Raw genomic sequence first — 20,963 nt, forward strand, 5'->3', positions numbered from 1 at the left:
TCTTTGGGAGGGACTCGCTGATAATACTTCAGCACAAATGCTCACTAACCTCGGAAGGCAAGATGAAGCCTTGCAAACTTATCAAGAGTTACTAGAGCAGAATTCGGATAACTTGGAATATTACAAAGGGTACTTACGGAACAAGGGAATTGATCTCTGTGAGTATGGGTTACTCTTGTGAATCGCTGTAGTGGCTAAGATACTTGTAGCTGCCCAACTCACCGACGACTCACGTTCGAAAATTCTTGAAACGCTCTCAACTTTCGCCGACTCTTTCCCTCGTTCAGCCGCTCCCCGTCGTCTAGCATTGGACTACTCATCAGGTTAGTGGGACAGTTCGTACTCTTGTACACAACTGACATATCTTATAGGCGATAAGTTTCGAGTCCTTGCCAAAGCATACATCGTCAAAGGCTTAGAACGAGGAGTGCCTTCTCTCTTCGTCGATGTGAAAGGTGTATACACGGATAGTGAGAAGATGAAAATTGTCGGTGATATCGTTGAAGAAATCGTAGCCAAGTTGGAGAAGGACGCTTCTTTGAATGATGATGGTGAGTCAATCTTCATCGCATCGCGCTGACCCTTCTTCAGGATCGATATCACCACCTACAGTGCTCCTCTGGGCATACTATTTCCTCGCGTTACATTTATCACATCCATCTCAACCCACCCCATCACACAGCCGCTCGCTATGCCTCCTTGACAAAGCTCTTGAGCACACACCTACACTTCCTGAACTGTACATGGCCAAAGCCATGGTACTAAAACGTGCTGGAGATGTATTGAACGCTGCGTACGAAATGGAAAAAGCTAGATTATTGGATGGACAAGATCGTTTCTTGAATGGAAAAGCCGCGAAATACTGGTTACGAGCAGGTGAAATACAGAAAGCTGAAGAGTTATTAGCTATGTTCACGAAAAAGGATATCTCCCCTACACAAGATTTGACCGATCTGCAATGTTTGTGGTTCTTGCAAGAACAAGGGGATGCGTATAAGAGACAGGGTAATTTAGCAATGGCACTGAAGAGATATCACGGTTTGATCAATGTGAGTGACTATCCTTGTTTAGCGCTGATCAACAACTAGGTTTTCCAAGACTACGAAGATGATCAGTATGATTTCCACACTTACTGCATGAGAAGAATGACTTTTTCGTCTTACATTTCGTGAGTGATTTCCATCATCTATTTCCATCGTCCTGACCTCCTCCACAGTCTGATGCGATATGAAGACCAACTCCGCTCTCACCCCGGATACTTCAAGGGCGCACTAGCGGCTATCGGATTGTATACCAAGATATTCGATGATCCAAGCATAACCGAGGAAAAGTTTAGTGAGTGATCCACTCCTTCCCTCAAACACACACTGACACCTTGCAGGCGCAGAGGAAGAAGCAGAACGTAAGAAACAAGCCAAGAAGGCTCAGAAGGCAGAAGCGAAAGCTAAGAAGGGTAAGTCGTTACATCTTCGTTCCCTTATAATGCTGACATCGTTGTAGCCGCCGCGACATCAGGGGAGAAATCCGATCCACCTGTACCCGATTCTGATCCTACTGGAACTCAGCTACTGAAAACCGAAACTCCTCTGGACGATGCGCTAAAACTTTGGAAACCATTAGAGAGATTAGCAGCCAACAGAGTGGAAACTTGGACAACGGGATATGAGATATTAATTCGAAAGAAGCAATATCTCGCCGCTCTCAGATGTCTCAAAACAGCTCAATCACTCTCACCTCATCCAGCATTACATTATCAAATCCTTCATTTCAATCGAATAACCTCATCTACCGATATTCCCGAATCAGTCAGATCGGTCATCAAAGCCGAATTACCTTCTCTTCTCCCTTCCCCCGCTGGGCAATTCAGCGATTCTTTCATTAATTCAGCCAAGTCTCCCGAAGAAATATACGCCGCTGCTAGAGGCGTATTGGAAGTCACACCGGAAGATGCACGAAAAGCCAAGGAGGTACTATCTAAACTCGGTGATGAAGGTGTTTCACCGAATATCTTAATCATGCAAAAAGCGTTGGAGCTCATAGGGGAGAAGGAGTCTGCAGAATTGAAGACCAAATACGCAAAAAGAAGTCCTTCTGCTTGGTCACTGAGAACGTCAGAAGAGAAAGAAAAGTTGACAAAGGACTATGTAGCTGGAATAGAAGGCTATCAAGGTGACATTGACAAGAAAGATTCGTAGAAATACAACTACCTAAGCATAAGAGATTAAAAACACATGCATGATGCGTTATCGTTGATACATCGTAACTGAACGTTCACGAAATGACGATAGTTGCAGGCGAATGGCAAAGTAATGGTAATCGGGCGAGCGGTGTAGCCGGACAAAGTGCCGCCATTCTTCAGGCAGTGAAGATGACACTGTTAGTGCAAGGAGGTTGACCTTCCTGCCATAAGTTGACAATGCAAGAGAAGGGGAAGAGTGTGGTAGACACATAGCCAAGGATATTGCAGGACGAGATGCGGGCTCTGGGAAGGATGAGAGACGGCACTGAGGTGAAGCTTAGGCTAAATGAACAGCAGCAGAGAGCGGGGAGCATCAAGATCAGCCAGCAGAATGAAGATATCGTCTAGCTTCTGGTACCATATTAGACTTTCACGGATCATGACGATCATGCTCCTCTTTTTAGGCCTCTTTACCAGCGTTCTCGAGCTCTCCGGCTAAGGGTTCCAGTCGGACTACATCATTCCTGGACTTTTCCAATTCCTCGTATTCATCTTCCAATTCGCCCTTACTCTTCTCGAATACTTTACTAAGCTTTTGATTCTTCTTTTTCAGATCTTCGTTTTCTGTTCTCAACATTTCAGTGTGGTTTTGGTACTCGATCTCTTTCTTCCTTTCTTCTTTGACATACTCCTGATTCTGTTTCAGCAACTTATGGTTTTCTTTCTTGAGTACATCAATAGTAGAATTGAATTTTTCCAAATTTGTTGAGTTTCCACCTAATCTCTCGATCTCTTTCTTCAAAAAGTCAATGGTAGTATTGAGATTCTCATTGATATATTTCAAGTCGGAATTAAGTGAGACCTGTTTAGACAGTTTATCGCTCATACTCTGATATCGATTTTCCATCCCGCTGACAAGTTGATCTTGTTCCGCTGTTAGGGATTTGATCTCTTCTGTCATCTCCACTAATTTGAGCTCATTCGGTGACATGTCCAGCTCTTGACATATCTTCTTATCTATTTGGTCCAATCTATTGCCAAGGGTCTTAATCTTTTCTTCGGCAAGTTGATGTTCGAGATACATGATAGCGTCTTCCTGAGATTTGGTCTGGGGATCAAGTTCCACGCTTGAATATCTCTTCTCTTCTTCCAGATTATTCAACTTACTTCTGACTTCTGTGATTTCTTCAGATTGGTTCTGGCTTGTAAACGCATATTCGGATACTTGACCCTTGAGTATGTTGACTTGCTTCTCCAAGTCCGCAATGCGAGACCGACAGATGCTGAGTGCATCTGGAACATCAAGAGAAGTAAGGGGTGGCGTTTGTTGCAAAATTACCGAATCCGAAGCGGCAGGAGCTGAGGCATCATCTTCAGAACTATCAGTGTCGGTCACATCGTCGAGGACCGACCACGATGACTGTGACATTGTAGGCGATGAAGGGGATGCAGAGCGAAGTGGCGAATGGCAAGTGGGAAGTACCTAAAGCCGGAATTCATCAGCACGGCAAGCTGCTCGCATCATGAGAGATTGACCTACTTCTGTGAACTGCATGATTGATCTGGCACGTCCAGTTGACATGTACAACGGCGATAAGTTATAAGATGTTTTGAGCAGAAAACGACAATGTCAAGTATAAAAACAAATCATCAGGTCTACTCGATTCCGTATAAGTACGTATGGTGTTGGCATGAGAAAATAACGCCCAGGTCCGGAATGTTTAAGCTTGATTCAAGTGCGTGCCTGAACCGCATCGCATTTGAAGATAACCGGTAGAGTATGCATGTCCTTTTTTCCTATAGATATCGAGCGAATAATCGTCTCCTATGCATCTCTTTCCTCTCATTTGATCACATTGACTGACAGAGATGCTGACAAAGTGTCCGGAAGCCCTCAATATCGAAGTAACGTCGACGATGACAAGGAAGAGAAATTTCCTCTTTCCTCTCACCAAAGGACAATGCATACTCCGCTTACCTCCAAGAGTGGGAAGATCGTCCAGAATGACCACTTGTAAGGTCACTTACTCTGGACAAGGACAACCCAGATGACGAGCTCTCGGGTCTCCACAGGATGTCTTGGGCGTTCTGGGTGAGACCAAGAGGTCAGGTCGCCACGAAGACTGCATTCAATTCGAAGGCGCTCATGCTATCCTGATGAATCTAGGAGACTATAGCAATTGTCCAACTTGCTTTCCCGAATCTGGCCAGATACCCTGTAGATCGTGTGGAGTTGCTTTATCCAGTGAAATATGATGAATGGAGCACCATCTTAGACGAAGCGCGGCCTGGACTCATGAACACATCACCCGGGATGTTGTCGGTACAGAGTACAGATAGATCAGGTGACGACAAGAAGAGTGAGTCCTTGTACATGTGATATCCAAGAAGATGCTGATCTATCATCAATATAGGAGAAATAAGAGAGATAGGTATAAACGCAGCTATGTTCCGCGGCATGCTAAGCCTTATTGTAGGTTTTGTTATATAGGTGAACGTGGCTTGTTCTCGCCCAACTTAGTTGATGAATCAATTGCAATATTTATGTGTACCTCTATGTTCCATAATATTACCTAGTACTGTATATCCTTGTCTTCTGCATTTCTTCTGTAAGTTATAACTTATACTTCACACCCTTTGTAGCTAAATCATCCCAGATTATTTCCGTCCAGGAAGTGATGATATTGGCGGGAGTCTCCGCTTCGCATTGTGGAAGGATCTCTCAAGCGGTGCAATTGACTATTATAGTCTCTCCCTTTCATTTCTTCTCTTTCTTCTTTCGCCACTCATATTGACCGACTGTCAGCAATGTCGTTACTCCCTCAATACAGGAAAGATGTCAAGAACGACGAGGAGAGCGTCCCTCTCTTCTCTTCCGATGATGATTCACTTCCTGCTTATCCACCTCGAGTAGGAGAATCATCCGGTACAACCACTCATAATGTCACCTATACGTTCGTACCGCGGTGGCCAATCAAAGGGTCTCAACAAGATGCTTTGGGCGTCCTAGGCGAAAGCAAGGAGGTGAGCCAGTCTCAACTAAGATCCGTTTTAGCGCTATAAGAAAGCTTATAAAGTGACCGAATCAACAGGAAACAATCGCTATAGTCCAGCGCGGATTCAACACCTTGGCTGAATATTCTCCTGACCGTATCGAATTCCTTTCCCCCGTAGAAGTCGACTCTGAAGGAAAGGTACGTGACGATAGGTGGGGTAAGGTCTTGGATGAAGCCTGGCCTGGATTCAAGAGCAATCCCCCTAGAAGATTAAGGGTGCAAATCGCAGATGGACCTGGTGACGAGCAGCGAAGTGAGTTTCGATTCCCCAATTATGGTGACAGCCAGCATGCTAATTGTTCATCACGTATAGGAAACAACAGAGAAAAAAAAATTGTCGCTGCTGTTGTGACCGGCATCTTCAGTCCTTTTGTTCTCTTTGGGATCTTAGGTATCTCAGGTTTTTTCGATTAATTCGATTAAACGCAGTCAGGATCTTTGCTTGAATGGATCTTGTTGTCCCACCTGTTTTCTTATATCCTCTTTGTCAATCTTGTACATTGTTTGTCGGTATATACACGCTCTATTTGTAGTCATTACATGTATATTCATGTTACCCTTTCTGAGAAAGTTTATACGCCAAAGTAAATATGGTCAGGTGACTACAAACGGTGGTTCGGGGATATCCGGACGCTCCATCATTTAAGCAGTGCAAACGTTGAACAACTCGCTTTCATCTTAGTCAGAACGAATTATTTGAGATTTTCAGTATCAATCGCTATTTGATGCTTTCCCAATGTCGTTGTTGCCCACTTATCATAAAGACATGAAGAACGCTGAAGAGTCAGTACCGTTATGGTCGGCAGATGAACAGGAACACAGTGATACCCCACCCGCTTATCCACCTCGATTGGGTGGTGGAGGGAGTGCTAGTGGATCCGTCATCCATAACATCAATTACGTTTTGCTGAATGGCAATTGGAAAGAAGATGAAGAGGCGATGGGTATACTGGGTCAAAGTAAGGAAGTAAGTGAATGTTCCATACATGTATGAGATTTCTGTGAATTTGATATTGATGAAAGCGTGATTCGTTAAGGAAACAATCGATATCGTCAAAAGGGGATTCCCGGTGCTGTCAAGATACCCATCTGAGAGAATAGAATTTCTGTTCCCCATCGAAACTCAGGACTCTATAACAAAGTTTAAATCCACTCGATGGGTCAAAATACTCGATGAAGTATGGCCTAGAGTACTTGAAAACCCTCCTCAAACTCTGAAAATTCAAATTGGAGAATATACATCCTCAGGTGAGACTGCTTGATACTCCTCTTCTATAGCCATCAATCATACTGATTGAGATGTGGCTCTTCAGACCACCATACGATGCAAAGGAAGAAGGCACATTGCGCTCTTATCTCGATAGCAGTAATCACCACGACTATCTGTTTGATGTATTTTGGAACAAAGAACAATGGTAAGGAAGTCAGCCCTTAGTATAGCGCTGCATATTCAGGATTTGCTCTTGTATTGCGGACGTTCATCATTTTGTGTATGTTTCGTTGTACTCTCTTGTCTAGTTTATGTATCGTACTTTGTGACTTTCTAAATCGTCTTGCAATCGTGCTCGGGATGTCTTATATAGGTATTCATATGATGTGGTCAAATAGTGCTATGCCGAATCAACCCATTCTACAAAGCCTGCAATAGCTACCGTAGATGGTAATTTACCAGGACTTGGTGAGAGGACTGTATATTTTTTCTTTTGGGCGTCGATTGCGGTACTACATAGAGGAATTAGCTATCATCAATCGGATCGTGAAAGGTGTATTGCACTCACATCACGATGAAGCCTAAGACTTCTCTTTTCCCTATCTCCTCCCTGAATGGAACTTCTTCCATATCTTCTTCTTCTTCCTCCTCTTTTACTGGTTCAGCTTCACCTTCAGGTTCAGCTTTCACTTCTTCTTTTGGTGCTTTTTCCGGTTTCAATCGATCTTCAGGCTTGATATCTACTATCGCAAGTACCGTGTTCAGTAGTCTCACTACATGCGCTGGACCTGATGGGTCTACTCGCGTAAGTCGAGTAGGTGAAAGTGTCCGGGATGAGCCTAATGGGAGGGCAGACGAGGGTGCCGAGTTTTCTGAGTAAGACTAAGCATCAGCAGATTACAAGGTCAATCCTGAAAGATACACGATTGACACACCTTCACCAACCCTCAATACGACTAAAGTATCCCAACCAATTTGGAAACTATACGGATTCAAGCTACCATCGAAACCAACCATCTTTCCCATCAACCCACTGATTTCTTTAGGTAAGATGGGTTCACCGTAGAAGTAAGTTCTGATTTGGAATGATTGCACTAATTCCTTTTGAGCATCATCCAAATCCACCACTCCACCGGATTTAGGGATTCTGATCACGTTCACTGCCCTTGATTGAAGGGATGGTAGACGAGATAAGTCGATATGGAGCTTTTCATGACCTATCACTAGGATTGTATCGACTGAATATGCCGTCAGCTGAAGATTATCGGATATTATCAAACCCCACTTGAATGCACTTACTATCGAGAGCATCTACAGCTTGATCTACCAGTGAATACCTAGCTTTCGGATCATCTTTCTTCGTTCCGAGTAAAGGGTTTGTGAATGCACTTGACGTGTCGACTATCAATCCGGATGCTAGGGCTACACGTATCTGTCAATGAATTTCCTCTGCTATAACTATACGCAGCGGCATTGGCTCACCCATCTTATCCTTCTCACATTTGTTCTTCCATTCACTCCCCATATTCTCAATGAGAACTTTCCAAACTTCTGCGTTCTTATTGGTGGGCTCTAGTCCTCCCAGCCACCATCCTACAGTAGCTACATCCGCGGAAAGCATGTTTGACGGTATCGAAGTCGGTGGTGATCCAAATGGATGGGCTAGATGATGCGTTGGAATGGGATGAGAGGGTGTTGCGATTGATACGGTACCGGGAATGAGATTTGAAGGCTGATCATTCGTCATGTCAAGTTCCTCAGCATCTCCTCACACCTCGAAAGGTGACGCGCATGAAGCTAAATCTATGCCAGTGCAATGCAGACTGGGGTCCGAAACAAAGTGCGGTGATACATAGACAGATTACTTACGCTTGATGGATCTAAACCAGCTACACCAATTGTCCAACCCATCCCTGTACTCAAAGCAAGGTTGACCAGGTTCTTCACTACTGTTGTTTTACCTGAGCTTGGCGGGCCAACCACCATGACTCTAGGACCCCTCACCACTTCGCTGGAACCCTTATTAAAGAGATAACGTTTTGCTAGTATGCGATTCCTTTCGAGTGCAAGATGAAGATTCAGAAGCTGAGGTTGGATAGTTGATGTCGAGGTATATTGAGAGGCGGGTAAGGAAGTCACTGAGGTCATGAATCAGTTTCGTAGAAAATATAACCAAGATGAGACACCCACCTTCAAGCCTTGCTGCGGTAGGTGCATACAAAGATCCTTTCGTATACCGATGTATAGGATACCATGTTGCTGGTGGTAATTCCTCGGAATTGATGAAGACTGGATCGGGTGAAAGGATCTGTGCCAAAGAAGAGGTAATAGGAAGAATCAGTACATCGCGTTAATGTGAGTACTAAACAGAGCTTGAGATGGATCTTTGCTTGGCTTTCAATCGGTATTTAAACATCAGGACAGCGAGGAGATGAAATAGGGAAGGAACCGTTCATCATATGGCTGATGTGAACATGGTGACTCAACCGCCATTGTCACGATATTGATCGCATTATTGGTAGCTACGGATGGGGCACAAATCATGTATAGAGAAATACCGATGCTTGGATAACATAGCAGGGGTCATACTACATATACATTGCAATTCAAGCAAGGCCAGCAGATATGTCCACATGAGACGAGGGGAAGGAAATGGGACGCAGACATACCATTATATCAGCTCTATTGTCTGTGATCTAGAGAGAAAGTGAATGACTCACGTAGGATAAGATCATGGCTTGCACTGAGTTCACTATACGACCATCCAAGCAAAATTATGCACTCACCCTCAAAGCTATATTCTCGTCTGCTTCTAATTCAAACCTCCATTCCGAGCCTGCTTCCAAGTCAACTATGATCTGTTCTTTTCGGCCGTCTTCAGCCATCTCTGGATGTCTTTGAGTTCAGATTCAGTCACAAGCCCAAATGAATGTAGTACGCATGCAAGTGCGTTTTTAGTGATAGATAATCGTGAGTTTTATATATAGCTGCCTGATGTAAAGTTGTCAGAACTTTGGAAACAAAGGTTTATCCCCTATTTCATCTTTCATATGTCACTGAATGTGGCACTCTCGTCGCGGCCGTCTGGGGACTCCACTTCCACCGCTAGATAAGGGTTAGGAACGGCATAGTATCATTGAAAACACCAAGTGGATTGCAAGTCTATCGTGTTCATCCAACGAAGGACAACAAGAAAAGTTGACCCGTGAAATCGATCATCGTTCCCGCTTCTCTTCAGTTAGCCGTCAGTTGTCTGTTCATAAAAACCTTCATACAATGGCGGGACTAGCTCCCAAACGATTGAGTGGGCTCATCTATCTCTTCATCTGCTCATTGTCATTCGAGTGCTCATGCGACCATTTTAGTGAAGGAATTGACCGAAATACAAAGCAAAGGAACTCCTGAAGGGATCGTACTACTCTCAGCTGATGATATGAAAGAATGGGTATTCTTGATATCGGTCCTGGGAGAGGAGACGATATACAAGGTGAGCTCACTTATACTTGTAAGATGAGGAACGCTGATGCTTTGCACACAGGGGGAGACCTTTGCTTTAAGGATGAGATTTGGGAACAGATATCCAATCGAGGTTCCAGAGGTGAGTTCAGTAGCATCACAAACGGCTCATATCCCTGGGAATACACCAAGTAGCATGGCAACATATTTAACAATCAGTTTATAGGTGACATTCCTTGCGACTGAGCAATATCAACCACCTCTGCATCCTCACGTCTATTCGAATGGACATATCTGCGCATCAATACTTGGTGAGTGAAACTTGGACTCACACATAGATTGCTATTGAAGCTGATGGGTGACTATCTGACAGGTACTGAGTGGTCACCTGGTAAGTGATTGAACTAATCAAACAAAGCGGAATCAAGCTGACATCGAACTCGGAACCAGTACTAAATGCCGTTGCTATATGCATAACGATGCAATCCATGTTAGCTTCTAATAAGAAGAAGGAAAGGTTCGTGTGAATACCATCGATACGCAGAGCCAGAAAGCTGATGCATTACAAATACGTAGACCCGAAGGGAACGATAGATATGTTAGAACAGCTCCCAGTAACCCGAAATTGACGAGATGGCATTATGATGACGATGTGAGTATACTCCATTTAGCTGAATGTCTCGTTGATGTGGTGCATTGAGCTGATGCATAATGCGTAGACTGTCTAGATGAATCAGAATGATTAGAGTTGCTAGATGACTCCTTGCGAACACGTCAGAAAAGAGATAGGAAGAATGATCTGGATTGTTTTAAGAGGAATTACATTGATAAAGATTGTATGTAAAATGATTTGTTGTAACAGATGAACTACTTGTGAGATAGATTTATGTGAAACATATGAGAATGATGACCGATCGATCTGGTCTACATTGGACCTAGCTTAACCTGACTGCAGACACTTGTATATTCTGCCTTGTTCTAGTGGAGAAATCGACGAGCAACATGCCTCTTACTTCAAGTGAACTTGCTCTTGCATCTTCGAGTATATCTTCTAACCACATGGTGCTATAGTGGGGGAGATGACGCCTTCACGCTGGCTTCCGGTGAGTGTTTCTCATTTGGCGTCGAGGGGCCATTTGTAGGAGATGGTGTATTCCAAGATATATCCATGACAGCCGTTTCGGAATGAGAATAGCAGTATTTGCTTTTCCCTATGATTTCTTACGGTTGAATAAGTTGTCAAGCAGAAAATATGGAGGATGCAGAAAAGTGAGAGTCAAAGAACAAGTCGGTGTGGCGCGAAGGCTGAGGCTAGAAGGGAAGGAAGAGGTGGGAGTGCAAACGTTGGAAGCAGAGGTCACGTTCGTTTCTTTCGTATTCTTTTTATACATACTGTACAAGTTGTCTATACACTGCTAATGGTTCACGATCTAGTTAAGCTACCTAATCTAGATAACGAGTCTTCTGATACTTCGGCTGTGTTTCGTGATGTGTGATCAGCTCAAATACCATATATTCTACCACCTGCATTTCTCTTGCCTTATCCACACCCAGATGGAGCCTTCTACGAGATGAGAAGGGGCTTACTCACCCCTCCGCTTCTCACACAAACCCACTCTCTTTCAGATTGGTAGAAAGAGACTCACCCTCTTCAATAGCGTCTGATTGAGCCACCTGAGTAAGCAAAAGTACACGCCAGTTAGCCGACATGATATCCTATAATGCGGTGAGTGACGGAAGTCAACGTACAATCTTTAGTACTGCTTTCTTGGATGATTCTTGTAGTTCACCAGCTATGATAAGTTCATCTAGAATCTGGAAGTCATGACCAGTAGCTTATTAGCATGGCTCACTCATGACAACGCCCAAAGTCTCGAAAAGAGAAGACACTCACTGCATACGCCTTTTGGAAGTTGAAGATCAAGTCCAACTCGCATACCTATAGCAAGAATAATCAGCATTCAGACATTGAATCCGTCGCTGACATCGCTGCACTCCAGCTTCCCCTCCATTTCCTCATTTCTCTCTTTGCGATGAACCGGCCGCATTCTTCCTTCTGTCAAGCTCCACTTCTCCTCCCACCTGTCCTCTCTTCTTCTTGGTTATTTCGTTCTCTCGCCCTTTCCCTCTTCTCCTTTCCCCTTTTCTCCTTTCCCTTCTCCATACACCTTCATGTACATGCGACTTATTTCTTGCGTTAAACTCACATTGCCAAAATACCTGTCTAAAACCTCTACATACCGATGTATGACTTCTAACGTGATCAACTCATTATCGCCCGGTGAAATAGAAGTGATGAAAAACAGTGATGCGTATCGCCGATAGATGACTTTGGTGTCTATCATGGAGCAAGGTATCAGCTTCCATGTATCATTTACGCGCCGATGATGTCGATTATAAGGCATGTTTTGTTAAAATACTCACCTTTGTATTCCAGGAAATTGCACATCCTTGTTCTTCTAGCTAGTACTAATTGAGTCACATCTTTTACGATCTTTGCCTTTGTCTTAGGAGGTAACGTTTGGAACCACTTTGCGAGACGTACTTTCCCTTATTGATTCGTCGAGGTCAGCTCATATGTGGTACGATGTGTGAGGTACTCGACAAGAACGTGTTTGTCGAGTAGAGAAGAATGTTTAGATTGACGAAAGTGGGAGACTTTGGAGTGGGACATATGGAGCACTCACCTTGTCGGGACACCAGCATAATGTAATTCAACATTCTATCAATGCAGCTATACTTTCTCGATATGTGAAGCGATAAACAGGTTGAGGTATCGTCAAAAGAAGTAATGATTCACAAACAAAGGTCAAAGTATCATATGAAAGCATCTCCATACACGTGGTTTGCGAGTGGTATTTCGCTGTGGCACTTTGGATCCCAACTCAGAGGTGGAGGTGATAAATTGCCCTTCTTCCTTGTATCATCCGACTTCGCATTGGCATCCACTTGTTCCAGCTTCCCTCGTGTGTCGCACTTTGCAACTTCTTCGCCCTCCGAGAGCGCACGACGAACTGAAACGACCTCCCAAATCGCTCTAATCGGGTTCTGGTCCATGGTGCTCTGAACCTCCATCACCTAGCTCAGTATGCTCTCATGCTCAGCTAATCATTGTCAACTTACTCCTACCCAACATCAAGCGACGATGAAATGTCGTTCCCATACTTACTCAGGCCAAATGAGCTAAACTGACTCTGAACCTTGGAAGCCCACTCCAGATCACTAAGTCTCCGATTCCTTCATACCTATATCAGTGCAACAAGATCCTCCATCTTACCTTTTGTCGTACAACCATAGTCCTCACCTCTCTTCCTCAGGAGCAACAGGATCTTACATCATGCGGAACACTGTCAAAAAGGTATATCGTGTACCTCATCCTGAGATGTATAAGGATCTCCTAGGCATGTCTCCTTAGGACATCGTCATCAGACTCAAGGAATTCGTGTAATGAATGGCATATTTCGTTCAGTATATAAGCAGGTTCAATCCGGATCCCGCGGATTGAATATTGTACCTTTTGGTCAGTTCACTTTGTGTAGCTGCTTATGCACGACCGTGACCATTCGCTCGTGCCAATGGGTTTCGAATCCGTATTGAAGCTTGAGTCAAAGCGGGATCCCTACCTCATCGAGGTCATGCAGCTTTGCACCTTGTATGTTCGCGTTATGGATCGGAACAAAGTTGGAGAACAGACTGTCCTCGTGTACTCTGATTCCAGACCCAGACCCCTGGACAAGGCAGAAACGCACCATCTTGGGTCTTCAACGACAAGTTAGGACGTTGTCACTGATCGTCGTAATCATGGTGCTGGTGCAGATGGCAGAACTAAACACTCCTCACTCCGAAGAATACAGGATGTATTTGTTAAGAAAGCAAAATGCAAGATGAGGGGATAGCTCCTATCCCGATTCTACCGAGGTGCTGAGTGACTATGAAACCCACTTCGATGCCGGGGATAAGTCAATCCGCCTTCCATCTAAAAGATTCGCGACGAACCTCGAGAAGGACCGTATAAGATTAGAACAGGAAGTGCAATAGCTGAAGGAAGAAAATTGATTTCTCAAGGATCTTCACAAAAATAGCACCCCGAAATAAATCAAAGAAGGGGAAAACTGGATGCAAGAGCGAGATATTCTAGTGCTAGCACAGGCAGATTACAACGAAAGTTCACAGAACAAAAGGTACCAATCAAGACAAAAAATCAAGCTCTTGAGAATAAAGATGTGGATCTTGCGGTCAGAGATCTGCACGTCGATGATGGAGAAATACCGCTCTCGAATAAACAAAATGAAGTAGATGATCCTGGTCGCGAAATCGACAATCTGAAGGTTTCCCATGAAAGAGCCATCAGCACCCTGCGGTCTGATTTGAACGATGCGAAGAAGATGATCCATGGGAACGCAGAGTAGATGATGCGACTGGCGAGATCATTGGAGGTGGAAAGAAGTCATGTAATCGCTGAAGGAAGACAAAGACGGTGCTGGAGAAAAAGGACGTTGAAATGGAGCTAGAGCTGGAGGATATACGCAGTAAGGCGAGAAAAGAGACTCTTCAGAGCTGATTGAAACAAGTGGGGACAAACGAGGTGAAAGGACAAGATATTGAATTAGAAATCCCATATTCGCAACCTGCTGGTACAGGTACAATGAGAGGGGTTATGGAACAGACAGAAAGAAAAAAGAGCTGTAGATAACGGCGCTGCCGACTCTCAAGCGATAGGTTCTCAAGCCAAAAAGGCCAAAGCTGAGGATATAAAGCAGCATTGAGGTACTCATCTTTTTCTGATAAACAATACCCTCCAAAATCATGGAAAAGTGAAGTCTATACCAGCCGTGCAAATGTATGTTGATCGATGAATCAAATCTTTCCGGAATCCGTCTGCCGTAAAGTGCCTGGAAGGTTAGCGCACCGCGATGAGGGAAAGACAGAAACCTCGTTGACGACATTATCATGCTGATTCATGAGTCGCAGATAAAATCTACTACTCTTTCTCCACTCAGGTTCATATTCCATACTTTGTAAACGGCGACCGGAATTTGTCGAACTAGACAATAGCTCAAGATAGGTTGTGTAACTCGGGAAAGCATCGAAAATGGGCCGACTAGAAAACTCATTAACCGAATATCAGATCAACCTAATCGCGCTATTCCTATTCTTCGCTATCTTCCCGGTAACATGGTGTATGTATCTACATTTCAAGAGCATGCAAAGGAGATATGGAAGTATCGAGATGAAAGTGAAGGACAGAAATACAATGAATACCCTTGTAGGAAAGGATGAAAAGAGAAGCGAAGAAATACCGGAAAAGGCAGAGCGAAAAGGAAGGAAAGAGAAGGTCTCATAGCGTGAACGCGTATCTCAGATGTAGGTCAGATCACTTTAGGAGTCCTGTGCGTATCGCTCATGATGATGACGATGCAGGTACAGGCAAAGTCGGGAAGGAGAGACTCGCCCACTTCTAGGATACTATTGGGTTCTGCTCGCTTGTCATACATGAAGGAATAACAGATACTCCTGTCATGCATACCATCCCTTTATACCTTCCTCTATACTTGCTCTTGCATACGTTATCGATGTGACCCAGGTATCCTTCGTATGCATCTATGTCTACGTCGCCGTTGTCTGTCTGCTGAACCTGCTCGGATGCTACCTCGGCCTGATCCGAAGCTACTGATTCCAGCAAAGGCAGCTTTGTGGGTGAGGTCCGTTTGGAGTATTTGGAAGGGCCTAGATCATGAAGCTTATTCGTAGTGTAAACTTTGTTGTCTGAATGAGCACTGGACTAACGCTTCTTGTTATCATCTATACCTGCTACTCTGACTTGTCTTGCTTGACTCGTTCAGGTGCAACAGTATAAATCTACCTTACATTTCAACGTCATCACTCTCCGCGCCGTTGTCGATCACGCGCACACTTTTTTTCTATACGTTTTCGTGCTTATAAACCGTTTTACCGATATTTTGAACTATACTCGTGGTCTTGTCTCATCTTATCTATAACTTCTCTTCTGACCAATTCAGTACACAAATGGACTGGGAATTCAAAACTTAGAAAAGGCCAAAATCCACCGATTCAGAATCTCATAGTATCGCCGCACGGTCCAACTCTGTTTGTCCTTTCCAAATCCTCTCCTTTCACCCCGTCGATGTTCCAGATATTGCTCACATATTCCCATGATGTACCACGAACAAAGGATATCATCGTCATCATCGACAACCACATCCAACGGTACTATCAGACCGCCTAGACCGCCTTCCGTCTCATCACTTAGACTTCAACATCAACGTGGACCACCATCTCGTTCAAGTACTTTACAATCCCATTCGAGAAGACAATCGATAGATACAATCGACCAGGGCTATCACTCACAACCACCTTCACCGATCACATACTTCCCCAACCCATCTTCATTTCAATCCACGCCTGTACAATCCGCTTCCACTTCACCCGTCGTTAGTACCTTCTCCATGTCCAACAGCGTCAGTTCCCTACCTGAAGAAGCTGAATCATCGACACCTAGAATGTCTTTGGTGAATATAGATTCAGCAGGATCGAGTCCTAGAATGACGAGGGAGAGTAAAAGAAGAGAAAGCGTTCCTGCTTCTAGAGCATTCACAACTCCAATAGGTGGATATGGATCAACGCGCGAGAATATCAATCCAGGTTTGGGATTAGGTCCAACACCTTCAATGTCAGCTATAAATGATCCGACATTATCATCACCAAGAAGGATATCGACTTCGAGAGTCCCACCTCCTTTACATAAATCAACTCCACCACAGGGTCTGTTGAATCCACCGACTCACGAAGCCTATTATTCCGCTTCACAACCAGGTACAGCCACCACTTCTAGATTTAGGGATAAAGACCTTTCCCATCCACACAGTGCACTGCCAGCGCATGGTTATTCATCTTCATCGTCACATCGTAGACATCTTTCAGTGAACTCGCATGTACATTCGCCGCTCTTCGCCAACCCTAGTAAACCTCAAAGTCCGACTGGATCGGTGATGAGAAAATTAAGAAAGACTGCTAGTGCCGTTGGTATAGGTGTTGGAAGACCGGATAACTACGACGATGAGGCGTCTAGGGGAAGAGCTGATGATGAGATGTTGGAAGACGATGAAGGAGAGAGGGCGAACGGGACTAGGGTGTGGTATAGGTGAGCGGCAAATTTGTCAGGACAGCGCAATTCTGACATTTCTATAGCTCATATGTTACGATTGATTGGATTCATGATGCAGTGAGTGAGACAGTGTGACGAAACCTCCATTCATTGAGCTGACTACTGTGAAGATCAAGGAATCATCGCGAGTACGACGACTTCGTGTCGGCGCTCATAAATCGTTGCGAGGCAAATTTATCAACGGATGGGATCGTTTTCAAGGCTGGTTCATTGTCACTCTTGTTGGTATACTGTCCGCTGTCATAGCTTTCTTCATCATACGCGCCGAAATGGCTTTGTTCGATATGAAGGAGGGATTCTGCGGTAGCTCATGGGGCACAGCCAAAAGGTTCTGCTGCGCTCCAAGGCATCCATCTGGTGGTGATGCGGGAGATGAGGAGAATTGCGGGGACTGGGTCGAATGGGGGGAGTTCTTCGCGCCAAACGAAAGAAATGGTCCAGAAGGTGCATGGGTCTGGGGAGGGCCAGAATTCATCGCTTATGCGATTGTAGCTGTGAGTCCTCAGTTTCACTTGGATAACATCTAGCTGATCCATTGGATAGATCTCTCTAGCGATCCTCGCTTCCTTAATGACCATTTACCTATCCTCTTCAGCGCATCATACCACGTCGAAAGATTCCACCTTCCTCACCCCACCTTCTGATTCTAATCCAAAGTCAAACAAACCACCTTCAGATTCTCATTCAAGTGCGAACGAGAGACGACCATTACTCGAAGGCATAGCCAATGAGCCAATCACTCCGTTAAACGAAGCCTTTCCTAACGTCGAACCGCCAAGAAAGGTGATGTTCTATGCTGCCGGCTCAGGTATACCAGAAATCAAGACTATTTTGAGCGGATTCGTCATCCATGGTTATCTAGGTGGATGGACGTTGATTACAAAGAGTGTTGGATTGGCATTGAGCGTTGCAAGTGGATTAAGTCTGGGTAAAGAAGGTCCGCTGGTGCATATCAGTTGTTGTGTGGGGAATATAGTATCGAGGTTGTTCCTGAAATTCGAATGCAATGAAGGTGAGTTGGCTTCGCGAGCATGCATACGGTAGCTGACTTCATCCTTAGCCAAACGACGAGAGATCCTCTCTGCAGCTTGTGCAGCTGGTGTTTCGGTAGCTTTTGGTGCTCCTGTTGGAGGTGTCTTGTTTTCACTGGAAGAGGTGTCTTACTATTTCCCACCGAAGGTCATGTGGAGAAGGTACGTGTGAAGCTATTGAATGATCAAGCTAATGACGGATGTAGCTTCTGGTGTGCTGCGGTAGCTGCAATCACGCTGAAGACTCTTAATCCATTTGGTAATGGAAGCTTGGTGCTAGTAAGTTATATCTCTTCTGCTTTGATATCGCTGATAGACCGATGTCAGTTCAACGTCACATATACCAAGGAATACCATTCGTGGGAATATGTAATCTTCATCATTCTAGGCATCTTCGGGGTGAGTGATTTAGCTAGAGAAAGTATTTCAAACTGATCGATACACTAGGGCCTATACGGTGCCGTCTTTGCCAGGCTCAATATTATTTGGAGTAGGCGGGTAAGAAATGGCACTTGGCTGAAACAACATCCGATCTTTGAGGTTGCTCTAGTAAGTGTGGCTCTTCATAGACCTTGTCCAAGCTGACCGCCCGATAGGTCACCCTTCTTACAACTCTGGTATCCTTTCTCAACCCTTACACGCGAATGGGCGGTACTGAGCTCGTAGCTAGTGTGAGTGAAGATGTGACCGGAATAACTCAACTGACAATATAAACAGCTGTTCGAAGAGTGCAACTCTTCATCAACGAGCCGCTTATGCGTTGACCACCCTCACGAGATAGCTTCCGTTGTATGGAGTATAGGAACAGCCTTGCTCATCAAAGGTTGTCTAACAATCATTACATTTGGTATCAAGCTGCCTGGTAAGTGTTCAGCTTGACGACTTTGTATAGTGCAGACATTATGTAGCTGACCGGTCAATCAGCGGGAATCTTCATCCCTTCCCTGGTGGTGGGAGCCTGTTTTGGAAGGATAGTGGGACTACTCATGGAGTACATCGAATACACATATCCTTCATTAATGATTTTCGATGTATGTCGAGAAACAGATTGTATTGTCCCCGGATTGTATGCTATGGTAAGTGTCTCTTGAGCCATGACTCTGTTACTGGCTGATTGTTAACAGGTCGGAGCCGCTGCGACCCTCGCTGGAGTAACACGAACCACCGTTTCCCTCGCTGTCATCATGTTCGAACTTACCTCAACGTTGAATTACGTCGTTCCCGTGATGCTAGGAGTATTGATCGCTAAGACTGTTGCTGATGGTCTGGAGAAGAAGGGAATATACGATCTGGTTATCGAGTGAGTGATATCTAATGAACAAGCCGAAGAAAATCTGACTCCCTGTTAGCCTCAATCAACTACCATACCTCGACCAGAAACACGAATACCTATGGGGATCAAGAAGAGCATCATCCGTTGCAGACAAATCAGTCCCTATCTTGAGAGCGGACAAACAACATACCGTCAGATCACTCACTGGGAAATTACTTGAATTGGTCAGGCTAGGAATGGCAGATACAGGTTTCCCCGTATTGGTCAAAGAAGTCACTGCGAATGGCGGACATTCAGGACTGGGATTGGAAGGCGGAATGTCATCGGGAAGGGAGAGAAGTTGTTTAAGAGTTGTGGGATTTTTAGGCATGAACGAGTTGGAACATGCTTTGTGTAAGCCTCATTTCGCTATTCACTCATGACTGTATGACCCGCGCTGCAATCGAAAGGCGTGTTGCTAACGATACTATAGCTGAACTATCAGACGAACCCGATGCGACTCTCAATCTCATGCCAGATGACGCATCGACTCATCGAAACAGATCATCTCAAATGTCTATCTTCTCGTTCGCCGACTCATTTGCCGACGGACAATGGTCTCCATATGACCTGAGCCGATACATCGACAGGGTGAGCTACATCCATCTGATTGTCAGCGGTGTTCAAGCTGACAGACTCACATAGGCACCGATAACGGTGCAGATGCATTCACCTCTGGAATTGGTCCAACAGCTATTCGTCAAACTCGGCGCTAGGCAAATTATCGTCACCAATTCAAGAGGTGTGTTTCAAGGTATCGTAACGAAGAAGAACTGGTTGAACTTCTTAGCGGAATTGGAAGAGGATGGGCATTAAATAATGATTTTAATGATGTTACGAAATTCATGATATTCGATACATCTTGTTCGGTCGTTGATTTCTTGATGGTCCCATCTCTTTCCCTCGTATATGTCCTCCGTACCAAGCTCCATCTTGATTTGCTGATAATCCTCGGCACGAGGAGTTGATTGTACTGATTCTTCAGATTGGAGTGAACCAGATGAAGCAGCGTCAGAATCGCCGAAAGGAGAAGCAAGCTTGACATACGACATAAGGGTCGAAGCATCTATTATTTCCTGATCGGTATCAGAAGTTTGAGACGAAGTGGAGGGAGACAAAGATGGTCTCTGCTCCATTGGAGAACAGTGGAAAGCAGAATGTGTACAGCGCTTGAATACTCTGTTCGTCCTCGGCAGGTTGTTCAGCTCGAGTACTTTGAGAAATACGGCGCATCGGATGAAACTCCTCATTGTAACCTTCAAACGAAATTCCATAAACAGCATCTAAGGCTTTCTTCGAGATCTGTCTCGGCCAAGGGAGTTTGTAAACATCTGAATGAGCGGGGATAATCTTTACGTTGAGCGTGGGGGAGAGATAACTTAGCAGGAGGTGGTTGACGACGAAGAAGAGAAGTTGGTTTCATACGCTCAGGAATAAAGGAATCTTCCAATTCATTTGATGAGCTTGTCTTCGATTGCGATATATACTTTCTAAGCAGTACTCATCGCCACATTCTCGATGGAGGAAAGATAC

At 44.6% G+C, this 20,963-nt stretch overlaps 8 protein-coding genes across 8 annotated transcripts; 5 read left to right on the forward strand and 3 right to left on the reverse strand.

Annotated features, from left to right (window-relative positions):
- Positions 1-37: 37 nt before the first annotated feature.
- IL334_005278 (uncharacterized protein) lies at positions 38-2,195 on the forward strand (the record flags this gene model as incomplete). Its single annotated transcript, XM_062936991.1, has 8 exons — positions 38-158; positions 210-323; positions 372-551; positions 613-1,053; positions 1,099-1,168; positions 1,217-1,335; positions 1,382-1,453; positions 1,501-2,195. 8 exons carry the CDS (start codon positions 38-40, stop codon positions 2,193-2,195), a joined length of 1,812 nt encoding a protein of 603 aa, XP_062793042.1.
- A 444-nt stretch (positions 2,196-2,639) lies between these two features.
- IL334_005279 (uncharacterized protein) lies at positions 2,640-3,734 on the reverse strand (the record flags this gene model as incomplete). Its single annotated transcript, XM_062936992.1, has 2 exons — positions 2,640-3,662; positions 3,720-3,734. The coding sequence occupies 2 exons, from the start codon at positions 3,732-3,734 to the stop codon at positions 2,640-2,642; spliced, it is 1,038 nt and encodes a 345-aa protein (XP_062793043.1).
- Positions 3,735-4,987: 1,253 nt separating this feature from the next.
- IL334_005280 (uncharacterized protein) lies at positions 4,988-5,649 on the forward strand (the record flags this gene model as incomplete). Its single annotated transcript, XM_062936993.1, has 3 exons — positions 4,988-5,203; positions 5,272-5,488; positions 5,549-5,649. The coding sequence occupies 3 exons, from the start codon at positions 4,988-4,990 to the stop codon at positions 5,647-5,649; spliced, it is 534 nt and encodes a 177-aa protein (XP_062793044.1).
- A 322-nt stretch (positions 5,650-5,971) lies between these two features.
- Positions 5,972-6,497, forward strand: IL334_005281 (uncharacterized protein; the record flags this gene model as incomplete). Its single annotated transcript, XM_062936994.1, has 2 exons — positions 5,972-6,202; positions 6,273-6,497. The coding sequence occupies 2 exons, from the start codon at positions 5,972-5,974 to the stop codon at positions 6,495-6,497; spliced, it is 456 nt and encodes a 151-aa protein (XP_062793045.1).
- Positions 6,498-6,845: 348 nt separating this feature from the next.
- On the reverse strand, positions 6,846-9,330 carry IL334_005282 (uncharacterized protein; the record flags this gene model as incomplete). Its single annotated transcript, XM_062936995.1, has 8 exons — positions 6,846-6,957; positions 7,014-7,317; positions 7,381-7,683; positions 7,745-7,867; positions 7,928-8,177; positions 8,315-8,583; positions 8,636-8,753; positions 9,232-9,330. 8 exons carry the CDS (start codon positions 9,328-9,330, stop codon positions 6,846-6,848), a joined length of 1,578 nt encoding a protein of 525 aa, XP_062793046.1.
- Positions 9,331-9,721: 391 nt separating this feature from the next.
- Positions 9,722-10,629, forward strand: IL334_005283 (uncharacterized protein; the record flags this gene model as incomplete). Its single annotated transcript, XM_062936996.1, has 8 exons — positions 9,722-9,749; positions 9,811-9,932; positions 9,984-10,043; positions 10,128-10,212; positions 10,275-10,292; positions 10,352-10,418; positions 10,478-10,553; positions 10,621-10,629. 8 exons carry the CDS (start codon positions 9,722-9,724, stop codon positions 10,627-10,629), a joined length of 465 nt encoding a protein of 154 aa, XP_062793047.1.
- A 695-nt stretch (positions 10,630-11,324) lies between these two features.
- Positions 11,325-12,622, reverse strand: IL334_005284 (uncharacterized protein; the record flags this gene model as incomplete). The annotated part of the gene is made up of 7 exons (XM_062936997.1): positions 11,325-11,377; positions 11,548-11,575; positions 11,651-11,716; positions 11,796-11,840; positions 12,109-12,239; positions 12,326-12,451; positions 12,589-12,622. 7 exons carry the CDS (start codon positions 12,620-12,622, stop codon positions 11,325-11,327), a joined length of 483 nt encoding a protein of 160 aa, XP_062793048.1.
- Positions 12,623-16,077: 3,455 nt separating this feature from the next.
- On the forward strand, positions 16,078-20,246 carry IL334_005285 (uncharacterized protein; the record flags this gene model as incomplete). The annotated part of the gene is made up of 15 exons (XM_062936998.1): positions 16,078-17,063; positions 17,111-17,144; positions 17,198-17,581; positions 17,631-18,099; positions 18,148-18,280; positions 18,325-18,397; positions 18,446-18,517; positions 18,566-18,667; positions 18,715-18,789; positions 18,836-18,980; positions 19,043-19,194; positions 19,243-19,418; positions 19,468-19,784; positions 19,864-20,021; positions 20,076-20,246. The coding sequence occupies 15 exons, from the start codon at positions 16,078-16,080 to the stop codon at positions 20,244-20,246; spliced, it is 3,447 nt and encodes a 1,148-aa protein (XP_062793049.1).
- Between the last annotated feature and the right edge of the window lie 717 nt (positions 20,247-20,963).

The sequence above is a fragment of the Kwoniella shivajii genome, chromosome 7 (assembly GCF_035658355.1).
Source record: "Kwoniella shivajii chromosome 7, complete sequence".
In the NCBI taxonomy this organism is placed as follows: Eukaryota; Fungi; Basidiomycota; class Tremellomycetes; order Tremellales; family Cryptococcaceae; genus Kwoniella; species Kwoniella shivajii.